This window comes from Vombatus ursinus, unplaced genomic scaffold (genome assembly GCF_900497805.2).
Source record: "Vombatus ursinus unplaced genomic scaffold, bare-nosed wombat genome assembly UNPS02014768.1, whole genome shotgun sequence".
Classification (NCBI taxonomy): domain Eukaryota; kingdom Metazoa; phylum Chordata; class Mammalia; order Diprotodontia; family Vombatidae; genus Vombatus; species Vombatus ursinus.
Genome location: NW_020954546.1, coordinates 2794263 through 2811182, shown reverse-complemented (window position 1 = coordinate 2811182; position 16920 = coordinate 2794263). Strand labels below are relative to the sequence as shown.

The 16920-nt window shown below is 41.3% G+C and overlaps 1 protein-coding gene across 3 annotated transcripts in view; it reads right to left on the bottom strand.

Annotated features, from left to right (window-relative positions):
* Positions 1-16920, bottom strand: part of AP2B1 (adaptor related protein complex 2 subunit beta 1) — a 130837-nt gene that overhangs the window by 79062 nt on the left and 34855 nt on the right. For all 3 annotated transcript variants that reach the window (XM_027862486.1, XM_027862485.1, XM_027862487.1), the window contains exon 6: positions 1382-1572. In XM_027862486.1, the coding sequence (XP_027718287.1) occupies positions 1382-1572 (191 nt within the window). The remainder of the gene's footprint in view (positions 1-1381; positions 1573-16920) is intronic.

Below are 16920 nucleotides of genomic sequence, written 5' to 3'. Positions count from 1 at the left end.
CACACACACACACACACACACACACACACACACACACACACACACACCCCACCCCCACCTTTCAGATTTCCTTAGATCAAGGTGGGGAACCTGCCTTAGATAATGCCAAAGAAATCTAGAATCAACTCCCCGCTGAAGGTTCTGCAAAAATTAGCATGATTTACAGGGACCCAAGTCAGCTTCCCAACCCTGCTACAGCTCAGGGCACAACACAAAGGGGTGATGTGATAGAACCTTAGAGGTCATGAGGAAATTGGAAATTATAGCTTTATTTTTCCCAGGAGGTATCACATGCTATTTCAATGGTAAAACCAAAGAGCTAGCAGGACCCCAGCTATACCACTAGACTTCCCTCAAGTCTAGCCCAGAAAACAACTTTCCAGCCAGTGAGAGCAGTGATACTGTGTTAGTTGGAGACTCAATTGGCTTCTGCAGCGGGTGATCAAGTCTATTAAATGCTGTCATCTTTGAACTTAGGAGAAGAGCTAGCACACAGGGGCATGAAGACAGAAGACGCTGGAGAATACAAGCTGAACGGCAAGTTCTACAAACATGGGTTTCATGTCAGGCTACACACACACCTAAAGAGAAATAAGATGTCCTTGTCCAGCTCTGACAGCCAAGAGGATCTGCATCCACAAAGTGGCCTGGAAAGCTGGTTTAGCAACATCTGCTAGTCCCAACCCATGGTTAGCTCTTAAAGACACAGAACATCTCCAGGTCTAACTCAGAGCCATGGATATCTGTGGCTGATAAGAAAACAACACATTTTCTGCTCACTCATACCCCTAAAGGCGGAGGTACTTGTCTAGGACCCAGAATGTTGGATCTTTCAGGTCTAATTAAAGACCAACGATGGACTTAGCCTAGAAGATGGGAAGACACACCACAAACAGGCAGTCACACTGTCAGAGAGGATCTCAAGTCGCCCAGAAGATCAGAAATGAAATGAGCAAGACAAGGAGATGGTGATGGCAATGTGGTATAGTAGCTCTGGAGGCTGTGCCAGGATTCAATTCCTTTCTCTGACACCACCGGCCACAAGCTCCCTGGCCTCAGTTCGTTTTTCATCTATAAACAAGCCCCTGAACTTCCAGCAGAGGTCAACTGGGCTGTTGTACCCAGCACAAGCCTCTGGAGAACTCTTTTGTCTGGAACATTCTAATAACTAGCAATATCTAAATTTCCCTAAATCCAGAGATAAAATTCTGGGGATAAGATCTGTCTTACCAGGGCCACTGGAATTTAATGACCATTAAGTTGCACTTTCACAGCTTCATCAGAGTAATGAGGTCTTACTTACAGACACTGAGACAAATTCATGAGTCCCATGCTTAGAAGGGAATATTTCCCCCACTATGCTCTGGGTCAGGAGACTCACCTCTGAGCCTCCCGATCATCCTTGGGGTTGTAATTGGACAGGCAATCCAAGATGAAGATCTGGCCCCATTCGGTGCACTCATTCAGGGCTGTTAACAGCTTATTAATGTTCTGAGGGTTCAAATCAAGCAGGTTGCTATTTGGATGAGACTCACTGATTTCTGACAAGGCTGCCACAGCATTAGCAACCACCTAGAAAAAAAAATAGACAAAGAGCTCTGGGTCACTAGGGAGAGTGCAGCTCAGGCACTGTCTATCAAGCTGGCAGAATACGGTGTAGATCGTGACCCCTAACTTTAACTGAACATTCCACCTAAGCAGGAAGAAACAATCAGCAAATTACACCAAAGTCATGATAAATCATGGCTATTATGTACACTTGACAGGAACAGTGAGTACAGCTATCATCTGAAAAAAGCTTCCTTGCAGCCAGGCAATCTAGCATCAAAATAATCGAAAGCCCAGCACAGAATACTAGAAGATTAACACTTTTAAGTGAATTCAAGGTTGCTAACAAAAATTCTCTTTCATATGGTCAGAAAGATAACAGTGCATATGTTGATAAAAAATGCACTACAATTCAAAGATAGGGACTCTGACCACTATTCACTCCCATGTAACTGACAGGGTTCATCGATCGCGTCCTTTTAAACCCCATTAACTTTTCATACTCCCTCTTTCCTTGACCTTCAAGCCAAGAGGACCACGCTCACCCTACCTCCCACCTCTGTCTTGGTTGACCCCCAACCACCTATGCTCAAAGTCAAGCCCTTTGCTCTGAGGCCTAACTCAGATGCTGCTTCCTCCCCCAAAGCTGAAATGATTTTTCCCTCTTAGAATTCCTCCTAGCACTCTGGGTCTTTGCCTTACACTTATTATAGCCTCTAATAAAAACAGCTAGTGTTTATATGGCTTTTTGAGGCTTGAAAATCGCTTTACCTGTGTGATCTCACTTGATCCTCACAATAACCCAGTGAAATAATAGCTGCTATTATCTCCCTTTTACAGATGAGGAAACTGAGGCAAATAGCGGTTAAGTGGCTTGCCCAGGGTTAGAGTCAGGAAGTACATGAGGCAGAATCTGAACTGAGGTCTTCCTGACTCCAGTTGCAGCACTCTATCCATTGCACATCAAGCTGCTTCTTTTATGAGCTATTTATACATCTTTTTTTCCTCCATCAGAGTTAAGAGATGATCTAAATCATTGCCTCTTTGGTGCCTTGCACCTCTTAAATTCGTAGAAGACTCTATTTTAAATTTCTTCATGTGTATTAAATGAATTCTCAATTCAATCCTTTGCTAAAATCACTAACCAGTCAGGTTGACAGATTAACTTAATTAAGGAAGAAAAAATGCAAAATACTTGGATTATAAGCATTAATAACAATATTAACTAGGTAATTTGTAGAATACCTAAGCTTCAGAATTTACAAAGAAGACATGTAATTTGAATACCTTTTTGCACTTATGCCAGTTTAGATATTATACACAGTCTATCTAGCCAATATCATTACTAGAGACAGAACAATAATCCCACAAATAGAATGCTATCGTCGCCATCTGGTGATCTGAAAAGATGGCAAACTGAAAATGTCAGCATCATTTAGTAAAAGATGAGATCTGAACAAAATAGAGAAGGCCTCTAGCCCCTCTGTCAGATGGTAGCATCTGGGACTAAGGCTCTACTTATCACAGGAAGTTTTCTGACTGTTGGTACAATACATCCACTGGAAGGTGCCATACCTTTGTGGAAAGAGTACGGTGAAATCTATCAGAAGAACGGCACAAACTACGGAAAAAGTCTTCAAAGCCGTTCCATGAGCTGACTTCCCTCCTCTCCCCACTGTGGTTTACCAGCAAGAGAAATTCTTCCACTTCACGCAGAAGGAAAAGTCAGATCAAGCTATGGTTACAAGACCCCAAGTCAGCCACTGGAGGACTGAATCCCTGCTTTGGGTCATCACTGACTCAATCACCACTAAGACATGGTCTGGGTTACCAGCCATCCAAAACAAACCTACTAACAGGACCATCATAAAACGGCAAAATAAGTAGAGTCTCTACCATTTCTATCAGACTAAACCTCTTTTGTGTCCAAAGCACCCGAGGTACTTTTGGTAGGAACACTCTTTGTAGGCAAAAGACGGAGGCCTGGGAAATCCAAGAGGGCAGTGGAAGGGCAGAAAAGTACTGGATGCTAAAGAGGATGAGCAATTAAATTCCTCTATTAACAAAGGCTAATTGGAAATTAAGCCAAGTGCAGAGTACACAGTTAATGAAGCATATGTTCAGCTATTTAAAAGGCAGTTTTTGCTTATTATCTTATTAAAACAAGAAGGAAAGAGGAGAAAGTGTATCTAATTTAAAAGGTAAAGATAGAACACAGAGGAGAGAGGGATTCCTGACTCTAAAGCCGCCTGACTCTAGAAATGTTGCTCTGCTCCCCTCCAAATCAAGGATAAATTTAACCATGACCCCCCAAGTTCTCCAAAGCTAACACCACCCTACTTGCTTTTATCTCTAGCTAGCCCCCCAGCCCATCCCCAATATTCCCAGAAGCATAGCACAGCATATAGTAGAAATATCAAAGATTCCACTCCTAAGTATGTGCCTGAACCAGATTAAAATGTCACTGGGACAGAAGAAATAACAATACAATAGGATACCGATAATGTCATACAGCACTCAGGGGTCCTTATGTTCAGTTTAGGGGCCCTCCTTCCCAGGTGAGTTTCATACACTGATACAGAGGACACTGGTCTTGGAGTCAAAATCCTGCCTCAGACATTTCACTAACTGTGTGGCCCTGGACAAATCACTCAATTTCTCAGTGCCTCAGTTTCCTCATCTATAAAGTGAGAGGCTGGACTTAATGACCTCCAAGAATCTTCCAACTCTAAATCTACAATGAAATCCTTTTTCAATTACCTCAACACACCTACCAATCCACCAGCACAAAAGAACGATCCTCCCACTCCTTACCTTCAGTCCCCAAATCGCAAAGATTGTGCTATTTTGGCTATCTGTTCTCTGTCATTGCATCTGTGTGACCTAAGTGACACTACCACCAAGTGAACAACACTGCCTCACTTATGGCCTGACTCCTAACCAGTCAGGTCAGGCTTAACTATAAGAAAATCTAAATGGGGGGGGGAGAGAATTGTCATTAACAAAAATTACCTTTGCTTCATAAAATGATTTATTCCAGGGTTCCTTTAAATAGTGAATTTCCCCAGTATATTTAAATTATTTACCAAAATTTTGCATGTCCAACTCTTCAGGAACATATCTATCATATAAAGTGAGGTACCTTTGTCCATTCTGTCTCTCCATTATCCTAAAGTGCCTTAAAAGCAGTAATCCATTCTAATCATTAATATTCACCACTTGCACAGGGGCCTGTTTAATCAATTGTGGATTTATAAGATTCTTCTTCTGACTCAGTTAACAGAATATTTCTCATTCACTTTCCCAAAGATTTTTTTTTTTTTTGGTGAGGCAATTGGGGTTAAGTGACTTGCCCAGGATCACACAGCTAGTAAGTGTCAAGTGGCTGAGGTCAGATTTGAACTCAGGTTCTCTTGACTCCAGGGCCAGTGCTCTATCCATTGTGCTACCTAGCCTCCTCCAAAGATTCTTAAAAACTGTATTTGTTACAGGGAAGGGAGCAAAATGTAGACAGGAATCATGCCTTAGCTGACTTAGCATAACAAAACATCACTACATGCATAAAGGTAAGCTCAGATTTCTTTTGGTTAATTTGCCTTCAGAGTTTTTACAAAAATTTTAATTGCTATAAATTTCATCTATACAAATAGGAAAAGGAAACTAGAGTGTGAAGGAAGGGTTAATAGACTCAAATTCAGTTTAAATAGGAAAAGCTAAGGCCAAAGAACCTTTGATATTATTTCCTAGCAAAGGAGACTTAGAGATGAAGATCAGAAGAAAAATTGATTCTTCTCCTGCACATCCTTCTTTCAGAGATAATCCTATTACAGCAGCAGGGAAAGAACGAGACTCACTCTTCAGCCATAAAATCTGATTGATGAGCTGCCTCCCTATGCAGGAAGCCTGAAGAGGCAGAGACCTGACCTGGATTTTTCTTCCATGCTGAACCAGGAGGCAGGTGAGTCAGAAAGAAAAGAAACCTTGTTATCCAATAGGGCAGGAGAAGAAAGACTGGACACGCTTTCTTAAATTCAGATGCATCCCTGAAAGCTTAACTAACTTCCGATCTTGCATTCAGAATCCCACATTGTTGTGGCCACAATGACCCAGGACGACTTCTCACTTTCCAGTCCAATGACTTCCCCTATTTATCATGACTATTTCTAGCAATTTCTAGCAGGGTCATGTCACCTTTTGTGCCGATGTTTATTCACTCGAGTTTCTCCATTTAAAATATTTATTAACATTTATAGACATGATTACTTATCTTCTGGATGTTAATCATCATCATTTCCACACAGAGATATCAATAAACAATGCCTGCAACAATAATTCCTTTATTTGCCTAATTAACAATTTCATACTTTAAAAGATGAAAGAACAGACAAGGGGAAATTCTATTCTGGATCTGATCTTATAAAAAAGAAAAAATTGGTTTCTGGGGAAAGGAATCCAATGTTACCATTCCTGGAACTTGTGATAGAAAAAAAGGTAGGCATGAATTAACACGTACTCCAAATTTAAGGCTAACTGATCTGAAAGATTACAGAGAAGGGTTAGATAGGAATTCATGGCCTAAAATTCTGTACAGAAGTCAGCTCAGGAGTGCTGGGAAACTCTCAGAACTGAAATTCTTAAGAGACCTAAAGAAATTCCAAGAGGAAGGAAAAAGGAGAGTTGTCTAAAGAGACCAAGGTAGATACAAGGGACTCCCCACCAACATGAAAAGCCTCTATGGAAGATAAAAACAAGGATAGGTAACAGAAGGTTAATACAAAAGGGCCACACTGTCCCACATTAGCATCAGGAATGCTAAAACTTAAGACTATACATGAGCTGATAAAGGGAAACAATCCTACAAGAAGAAAAGATAACCAAAAGTGGGAAAACAGGCACACTAATGCTTTTTGCTGGAGCAGTGAATTAGTACAACCACTCAGGAAAGCAATTTGCAATTATGCCAATCAAGTGACAAAAACATACCTGTCCTCTGACCTGGAGAGTTCACTGCTGGGCATACACCCCAAGGCAGCCACTGACAAAAACAAAGGCCCCCAAATACACCAGCACTTTTTATGGTAACAGAACAAGAAACAAAGCAGATGACCACCCAGCGGGGAATGGCCACACAAATGTGACAGACATTGATGGGTTACAAGAATACAATCTTGGGGAGCTTGAGAAGCAATACCTCCGGACTCTGCCCTGGTGAGACCACATCTGAAGTGAAGGCAACTAGGTGGCCCCATATACAGAGCACAGACCTTGGAATCTGCAAGACCTGAGTTCAATTTTGCCTCAAACACTTATTAACTATGTGACTGTGAGCCAATCACCTAACTTTTCTCAGCCTTGGTTTCCTCATCTGCTTAAAGAAAACAAAAAAATTTTAAAAGGGGAGGCAGGGTGTTGAATATCATCTATAACAGCAGATTATTATTAACAGGAGATTATTATTCTCCATAAGAAATGGGGAATTCAGAGAAACTTGAGAAGACCTGTATGAAGGAATGAAGGAGTAAAGAATACACACAATGACAATAATGTAAATGGGGGGGAAGGGGTGAGAGCAAAAGCCAGGCAAATGTAAATGAATCACAAAGAACAATTCTGCCTGTAGAAAACAGAAAATGGAACACATTCCTGGTGGGGTGCGGGAGGGGGCGGGGGTCAGGGGCACAGAATGTTGCATTTGCTGCCAGATCTAGTTGCTTAGACAACTTGTGCTCATTGTTCTTCCAATTTTAAGTGAAGTCTGATGGGGTTTAGGGAAAAATATTTAGAAATTACATTTGTAAAAGATGGGGCAGCTAGGTGGCTCAGGGGAAAGCGTGTCAGGTCTGGAATCAGGAAGACTCATCTTCCTGAGTTCAAATATGAACTCTGACACACTGTGTGACCCTGGGCAAGTCACTTAACTCTGTTTGCCTCAGTTTCCTCCTCTGTCAAATAAGCTGGAGAAGAAAATGGCAAACCACTGCAAGAAAACCCCAAATGGGCTAACAAAGAGTCAGACATGACAGAAAAACAACTGAACAACAAAATAGTAATAAAAAAAAATCATCAATTAAAATGGGGAAATAGTCATTATTATAAGGCATGGTTCTCTGGGTAAAAGTAAATGAGGAAGTGAAGGTGATGTAAAAAAATTATCAATTTTTTTAAGAAAAAAATTTTAATGCAAAAAAGAAATGCTCAGATCAATTATTAAGAAGTTCGAAAGTCAGCCATTGTAACTAATGTCATAGCACTGTCCAATAAATGACATAGGTGTGTTAAGATCTCTATCCCTTTACGGGTCAATGGATGCTCCCCCCTTTTGGTAATCAGTACAATATTACTAGACTAAAGAGAAACAATGGAATCCAAGATTGATAGAATAAATCCTACACTATTGCTATCAATTTCATTCACAAAGAAGGGTTTTCCCCTAATTGATAAATTGTCAAAGGATATGACCAGACAGTTTTCCCATAAAGAAATCAAAATTATATTTAGTCATAAGAAAAAAAATGCTCTAAATCATTATGGATTAGAGAAATGCAAATCAAAACAACTTTGAAAAATCATCTCATATCTATCAGATTGGCTAAAATGATACGAGGAGAAAATGATAAATGTTGGAGGGAAAAATTGGGACTTAATAACATTGTTGCTGAAACTGTGAACTGATCTAACTATTTGGAGAGCAATCTGGAATTATGCCCAAAGAGCTATAAAACTGTATATAGCCTTTCACCCTACAATACCACCATTAGGATTGTTTCCTAAGGTGATCAGGGAAAAAAGAAAACAACTTATATGTTCCAAAATATTTACAGCAGCTTTGTGGTGACAAAGAACTGGAAATGGAAGGGATGTCCATAAACTGGGGAATGGCTAAACAAGTTGTGGTGATTGTGATGGAATACCAGTGTGCTGTAAGAAACAATGAGCAGGCTGGTTTTAGAAAAACATGGAAAGACTTGCATGAAATAGTGAAGAATGAAATGCGCAGAACCAAGAGAATGTTGCACACAGTAACCGCAATATTGTTCAAAGAACAACTGTGAACAAGTAAGTTATTTGAAGTGTTATAAATCTCAAATAAACTACAAAGGACTTATGAAGGAAGACACTATCCACCTCCACAGAAAGAACTGATAAAGAGAGGGATGCATAGTATGTTTTTACATATATGTATATACATGTGTATTCATATATACATATACATAGATGTATATCTACGTCAAATGGTGGCCTTCTCTAGTACAGGGTGAGTAGGGAGGGAGGGAGATAGTTCAGAACTTAAAATGTGACAAAAATAAATAAATAAAATAAGGCAACAATGGGAAAAAAAAAAAGATGGGTTTTCCTTCAGTTCCACATATCTTATTCACAGGTTTTAGCATGCGGAACAAAAAGACACAGTGTATTTCTTCTGGGCATTTACTCACACTCTACATCTTCAGGAAAAATAGAAATTAAAGTAATTGAGCTGCCAATAAAAAACAAGTGAAATTAAGTCCAGTAGGCTGTTACATGAGTCCAATTTTAAGGGACTACTCTCTAAGTGTTAGGAAATCTCCCATTGGGACCCTGAAAGCAGATTAACAAAACTCATTTTAGGGCACAGAAAGTGATCCACATATACCTGAGTACTTCATCATTTACCACCTCCTTAGACAGACAACAAATCCTGAAAGGAAACACCACTGAAACACCTACGGAATCATGTTAGGGAAAAGGAGATACATGCAGCTTATCCTGCTCCTCAATATGTTGGATAAACGGAACCAGGACTCAAAGGAAAGCATTACTTGTGCAGAAAATGGGTTCCTAGAAAAAGAAAAACCTACTAACACAAGCAGAAAAGAAAACCAAAGTAATCTCAAGTGCCAACACTGAGCCTAACCTTAGCAACATCAGACAGAACCAGAGAATTTTCAATTTGTCTTGGTAACAGAGATTGCAACATTTGAGAATGCAACTTTTCATAGTCATGAACAATCTGAGGGGGAAGAAAAGAAAAAAAACAACAAGGGCTTCCAAAGGCAAATCTCAGAGAGAAACAGAACACCGGGCTCAGACGTAATGGAACAACTTCAAAAAGGCTACCAAGAAAGCCAGGCAGTAGTGGGAATGTTCACCTCAAAGGAATAAGTCCTATTAAGAGATTCTTTCATGCAAGAGATCCAGGAACAAATACTTTAATGGGATGGGGAAAATCCTGGAAAAACAACAGCCAGAAGGAAAATCATAATATGCCAGTGATGTGCTATAAACCACTCAGCATCCTGTGAAAACTGTTATTCCTAAGAAAATGATTATGGAATTAAATGCGATGGAATTAAAACAAGGCACAGGGCCTTGAATGTATTTTTTCAGTCCATACCTATCACTACATTGCTAAGTGTAATTCCCAGTGTGGGAGATGCCCTTCACCAATCTAGAACACCTAATTCCTCTTTAATTTACACTCTAAAAGAAATGCCTAGAGCACTGAGAGGTTAAGAGAATTTTCCATGGACACACAGCCAACATATATTAAAGGCAGCACTTAAACTCAGGTCTTCCTGACTCCTAAATCAGTCCTCTACCCACTTTGCTTTACATACAGTAGGAGCTCAATAAATGTTAGGTGAATTGAACTGAATCTTATCTTCTCTCTGTACCACAAAAAAAAAAAAAAAGGCATGTGGGCTACCCTAGTTTATTACCTCCCAACTTTAAATTAGTTCCTCATTACAGATTTATGCTCCTCTAAAAATAATGGGCTATAATTCTAACCTATCAGTAAAGAAAATTCCTGTCTGAAAAGGGGTTAGGTTCCAATTTCTTTAAAGGTCTCTACTCTACGATGAGTTTAGAAGGCATTAAAAGGACAGGCGCCTCTGTTTCTACAGTAGGGAGCACTGACCAGAGGAGTCCCAAGCTAGTAGTCCCTGCTTCCTCTAGCACCTCATTCCTACTCCTGAACTGAGGCAACCCCACAAGACACACTCTGCCATAGAAAACAACCTCCCTGCACAGCCAGGCCCCCAACCCTCCGGCCTCGGAGGACCCCAAGTCCTCATCACTTCTAAGGTCCCAAGTCACCTTGTCACGACCAACATTTCTGCTCAATCCCACGTGGTAGTCACTGCTCTGGCTGCTCTCACTCCTCCACTGTCCCTCTGTCCAGCTAAAGAAGGCAGTGTGGAACAGAAGAGAGCACAGAGGCTTGAGCTCTGCAAACCCAGCATGGAATCCTGCCTGACACTGACCAGCTGAGGGACTGAAGCTTCTCAGCCTCAGTTCTGTCATCTGTAAAACAGATACCTGGTACACAGATCTTTATAAAAGGGTAGTGGATGTTTAAAAATAAATCCGAGGCAATACTAAAACAAGATGCCCAATTGGACACAGACCACAGAAAACCCCTGCCTGGGACTCAGCTGTGACTTGAGGACCTAATTTCTCTGACTCTCCCTAAAGGATGCTGATTTCTGCTGAGATGCTGCCCCCCTGTGGGCCCCGAGCACCTGACAGCACAGAAGAAAGACTCCCAGCAGGCACTCATAGGGAGCCCCTCAGAGCCAGCACCCAGCCAGTTGATGCCTCATAAGCTCTAAGGAAACTCATTTTCCAAAACGCTAAAGCCAAAACTAACCTGAAAGACTGATAGAACTTTACAATTTTTTTTTTAGAACTTTACATTTTTGAGGGAGAGTACCTAAAAGTACAATGTTTTCTGTGCCATCTTAAACCAAAAATTTTACAGCTAACAGCTTTTTTGGTAATGATTTAGAACTACCATCAGAGCTCCAGTCACCGTGCTGCAATGTTCTGAAGGGCTGTTTGCCATCAAACCCAAGACAGTTTTGCCAAGCCTGCTTGTTACAGGGTTTTGATTTTTCAGCTCTTCTCCAGCACATGATCAGCCATCTTTCCTTGCTTATCAGTATGCCTGACTCAAATGTCTTAGAACCAAGAGCCATTCCCCAAATGACAAGCAGTCAAAGGATGGAACAGACAGTTCTCAAATGAAGAAATCCAAATTATCAACAAACACAAGGAAAAAATGTTCCAAGTTGCTAATAATTGGGAAAATGTGAATTAAAGAAACCTCGAGTTTCTCTACCTCACATTCTGAGGCTGATGAAAACGACAAATACTGGAAGGGGCCGTGGGAAAACAGGCACACTAATGCATGGTGGTAAAGCTGAAAACTAGTCTGGCTGCTCCAGGAAGCAATTTGAACGATGCCCAAAAGTCACAATACTGTGCATAACCGTGGACCCAGCAACACCACTACTAGACCTATAATACCATAAGAGATCAAAGAAAGAGAAAAACCACCTCTACATACAAAAAAATTATAGAAGCTTTTCTGTTGGGATACAAAACTAAGGACGTACCACACTGGGGAACAGTTAAACAAGCTGCGGTATACGTATAGAATAGAATACTATTGTATAATCAACCAAATGGATAGTTCAGAAAATTCTGTGAAGTCCTGAACCAACCGAGACGGAGTGAACTGCGCAGAATCAAGAGCACAATTCATACAACAATAACATCACAAAGAAAAATAACTCTGAAAGACCTGAGAGCTCTGATGACCGCAATGGCCGAGCACAGTTCCAGAGGACTGATGATGCAAAAGGCTGATGAATTCAAGATGCAGAATGAGATATTAATTTTTGGGCACAGCCAATGTAAAAATATGTTTTTTGTAACCACCTATGCTTGCTACAAAGTCTTCTTTTTTTTCCCCTTTCTTCCAGTGGGGAGGTGGGAGTAGAGAGTCAAGAGATAAAAGGGAAAGAGTAAAAACAACCACAACAAAAAAAAAAAGGGCCACTGAGGCATCTTTTTTAAAATATCAAGAGAACAGAAGGAAAGCCATAGAGAACCACAGAAAAACAAGACTCTGAAAGCTACGGGTTCAATTTATCATATAACTTAAAAAGAAAAGCAAGCTGTACATAATAAGACCTGAAGTTTCACGGGTGATCCTTTTTCTGTCCTACTATATACATTCTGGAAATGTACGTTTTATTTGGTGTTTGGTAAATTCAGAATAATTTTTAAAGACCTTTTTTTAAAAGCCATAAACAAATTACACTTTAAAGTCTTCCAGATTCCAGAAGTGTGGTTTCCTCTCTCCTCCAATATTTCACAGCACTGAGTTTACTTAGTTACTCTCTTCTGCGCCTATGTCCCTTTCTGTCCTATGCATATATGTAAAGGGCTTAATCCCCAGGCTAATTTACAGGATTGTTAAAAGCCCTGAACTCATCATCCACTCGAGGTCTCTCTCTCACAGGGCCTAACACACACATAATAAATGGTTTCTGTAGCTTAACTTCTGGTCTTTGGCAATGTTGAAAACAGCTGAGTCTGCCTCATCAGAGAGTAACAACTAATAGTGTGCTACTGCGGCCTCCATGACAGAAAGACAAGAAGATGCCCCAGGGAGCACCCAGCAAGACTGCACAGGACAGATCCTTTCAGGCTTTTTCTAACCATTTTGTTTCCACATGGGGCTCCAGCTGGACAAAAAGGGCTAGTCATTAAGGATCCCCAGTCAGAGATAGACAGAGAGACAGAGAGACAGAGAGACAGAGAGAGAGAGAGAGAGAGAGAGAGAGAGAGAGAGAGAGAGAGAGAGAGAGTGTGAATATGCGTGTGTGTGTGTGTTTTTCACCTTCCTAACTAGAACAGAAGCCTGAGGGCAGAGACCACACCATCTTCCTCTCATACTCCTAACAGTGTTCTATGTACCCTTGTGCACTGAGGGTGCAACTCAATCCCCTGCCCTACCTCCAAGACTGCTTCTTTTTGAAGCTTTCTGAATAAGACAAAAAATGAGAGTTATTTATTTCAGTCAGAGGCAGAATTAAAAGAGCATGTTTTGCAAATTCTCATAACATCCATTCTCTTAATATTCTAATTATGTATAATTCCTTGCACAGGATTAGCAACCAATTTCCCCACCCACCCCCAATGCAAGCACACAGGGAAATCAGGGGAAATCAGGGCAACTCAAACTGACCTTGGCCTCTAACATCTGGAATAGTGTACAAAGCTCTTTTCAGTTTTACTGGTTACTCCCCAGATTAACCTTGTGCCATGAATTTCTTCTAAAGATAAGAAAGCAAGGGAAACTAAAGTGGTTTGAACAAGGTCAAACAGTAAATCAGCACAAGAGTTGGAATTAGAACAAAGTTTCTGACTTTTTTAATCTGCTATTAATTGTACTGAAGCTCTGCCATAAACTTCCAGGGGATCATGATTCAGAAGCGGTCCAGGAACCCATCCTGAAGAGAGTCTGAAATGTCTACATGACATTAAATGCCATCAGAAATATCTGGGACATCTGGCTTCTCTTTCTTGGAGCTAAAATTACAAAGGTTTTAGAAAACAAACACAAATCACACAGAGTTTACTTACATTTTAACAGACTATTTGACAAAGTATCTAAAGCTATTCTTGTGGAAAAAATAGACATTTGAGTTAACAACAGAACAAGATAGTGAATTCAGAACTACTTGAATGGCCAGACAGAAATCAATCCACAAGCATTTAGTAAGAGCCTACTATGTGCTAAGCATTGTGCTAAGCACTTCGGATAGAAAGCAAAAAGCAAGTAGTCCCTGCCCTGAAGAAGCTGACATTCTCACAAGGGAGACATGTGTTTGTGAATAATGTGTGTATATAATGTGTCTATGTATGTGTGTGACTACAAACACACACCCCCACATAGACACAAGTGTCTATATTGTGCATAGATAGATAGATATGTGTGGGGACACACACACACACACAAAATCCTTTTTGGATTATACAGATGATCCTTTTTCTATTCTATCATGTAAAAGGAAATGTCTATTTTATTTGGTGTTTGGTAAATCCTGAATACATATGTGTGTGCACATGTTTATGTACACATATAGTACATATGTACACACATGCATGTGTGTGTGTGTATTTTAAGAACACATATACCAAGAAGATATGTGGTAACTACAGAAGGAAAGGAAAGGCCCTACCTAGCAGGTGAGAGGGACAAGGAAGAAACACAGAGAGCAGCCCTTGCACTTTCAGAAGAAGAAAACCTGAGATTGGGGGTGGAGGGACGGGGGACAGGGAATCAAAGCACGGAACAGAGCCAATGCAAAGGCATCAAAATAGGCAATAATGGTTCAACGTCATCTTGCCAAGAGGGCTCCAGTGGCGTCAGGCCCCAGGATGTGTGCTTGGCCCAGGGCTAGTTAACATTTTTATCATGACTTGAATAAAGGCCCAAAACGGAATACTGGAACCTGGGTGGGACAGCTAACAGTGTATGAAAGAGACAAATCCAAAAATCTTGGCAGGCTGAGCAATGGGATGAATCTAATGATAGGAAATTAGAGATAATCGTAGTCTTACTTACACTTCAGTTCACTAACTCATCTTCCCTTAGGACCTGGTGGGGCAGGGGTGGCTGGGCAGTAGCTTGTCTGAAGACAATGCAGAGGTTTAGGGGGAACACAAGCTCAGCAGGGCTAAATTGTAGCCCAAAAAGTTCCCTCAAACTTCAGCAGCACTGCTGGTGTGAAGGGAGGAGGTTTGACCCTCAGTTGGGCTGAACGTGGAGGACGGGGCTCAATTCTGGCCCCACAGTTAAGGAATCACTGGGGTAAGCTGGAGAACATCCAGAAGCAGGTACGAGGGGGGAGAAATGCCTCATGTCTAGGTCACGTGAGGAGAGGAAAAGAAAATGCTTGGCCTGGAAACAAGACTGGTCAGGGGGAGGGGAAGTGATGGAGATGTGATCTCCGTCTTCCAGTATGGGAAGATTCATGTAGTTGGGGACAGGTTAGACTTGCTCTACTTGGTCCCAGGGGAGGAATCAGGAGCGATGGATAGAATTTTTAAAAAGCCCATTGAGGCTCGAGGTCAGAAGACCTTCCTAAAAATAAGAACTCTCCAAAAGCACAAGAGGATGATGCCTGAGAACCAGGGGAGTGAATACACGGAACGTGGATTCTGTTTCAGGTCTGGGTTGAACTCAACAGTCACTGAGGTCCCTTCCAATACCACAATTCTATCATCCTATGGACTTGAGTTGTTGCTGTTGTCCGTACTTCGTTCTGGAAGAGGACCATGACGTGAGGGAGGCGATGCCATAACTTACAAGTGAATTGGATTCAAGTGAGGGAGGGCTGTGCAAAGTCAGCAGCCTCACTCTCTCCCCCTGAGCCATCTGGGTCCAGTGGCCATTTTTTGGACTCAGTCAAAAGGCTGAACCCAAGGACTTAGAAGGCCACATGGACTGCAGATGGCCCTGGGTGCCAAATGGTACAACAGACACAGTTCTCAATCCTTCAGTGAACCACGTAAAAATATTTCCATCACGGCTGCTACAGCTTTGATTAGTTAAGAAAAAAAAATCCACAAACATCTATACAATGACTACTATGTGTAAGACGCTGTTAAAAATGAATGTTCACAGCGTCCTGTTGGGTTATATCTTTGACAGAGAAGCTCACTAGGTAAGTAAGAGTGTGACCAGACAGCCGACAGCACGTGAGAATTCTAATGGAGAGGAAAACAGGTAAGTCCATGAGATAGGCTCTCTCATGGCCTTACCTATTTCCTCTCCATTAGAATTCTCACAAGAATCACTTTCCAAATCTGCTTCAGTTTCCCTGACTTAAACTGGAAAAAAAGGATCCCTGTGCTCAGATATAACTTTCAGAGTGCTGTAAGATACATAAGGGAAACACACCAGCTGCAGACAGTGCTCAGCTTCCAGTGATTAGCTTATGGCACACAGCCAATGATGCCAATGTTATCAGTAGACTACATGCAACACATAATTGACCCTGGGTCAGACAGTCTGGTTCTGAATAGACTACTCCAGATAAAGCTATCTCTGATTCCCAGACTTCATTTGGCCCCATGGTACTTCCTAGCCCCTGAATGACCTCCATTATCCACTTTTTCATCCAAGGGGTTCAAGCAGGTCAGCATCAAAACATCTGTCTGACTCAAGATGTAGGTGAGGGAATGAATCAAAGACTGTTCTCTATACAATAAAGACCATCCAGAGACAGGACATAACATTCTGTCAGGGATTCCAAAAATCTGCTATCAATAAAGAAATCTCTGGACTGGCTACAAAGAAGCCTGGGGTTATGATCTTCATCCAAAACCTCTAAACTGAAGACTCTGCAATGGCCAGCTGACGGACAGGGAGGAAAAGAGGTCGTTGTCTGAGGCTCCAGCGGAGGAGGCTACATTGAGGCTGGAGCAAGGATCATGGCAGGACAGCTTAGGGAACTTCCAAGCCATCCAGTCCAATCTGTGCTAGCTACAACTGTGAGAGGCCTTTTCCATGACTGGAACCACATTCTGATC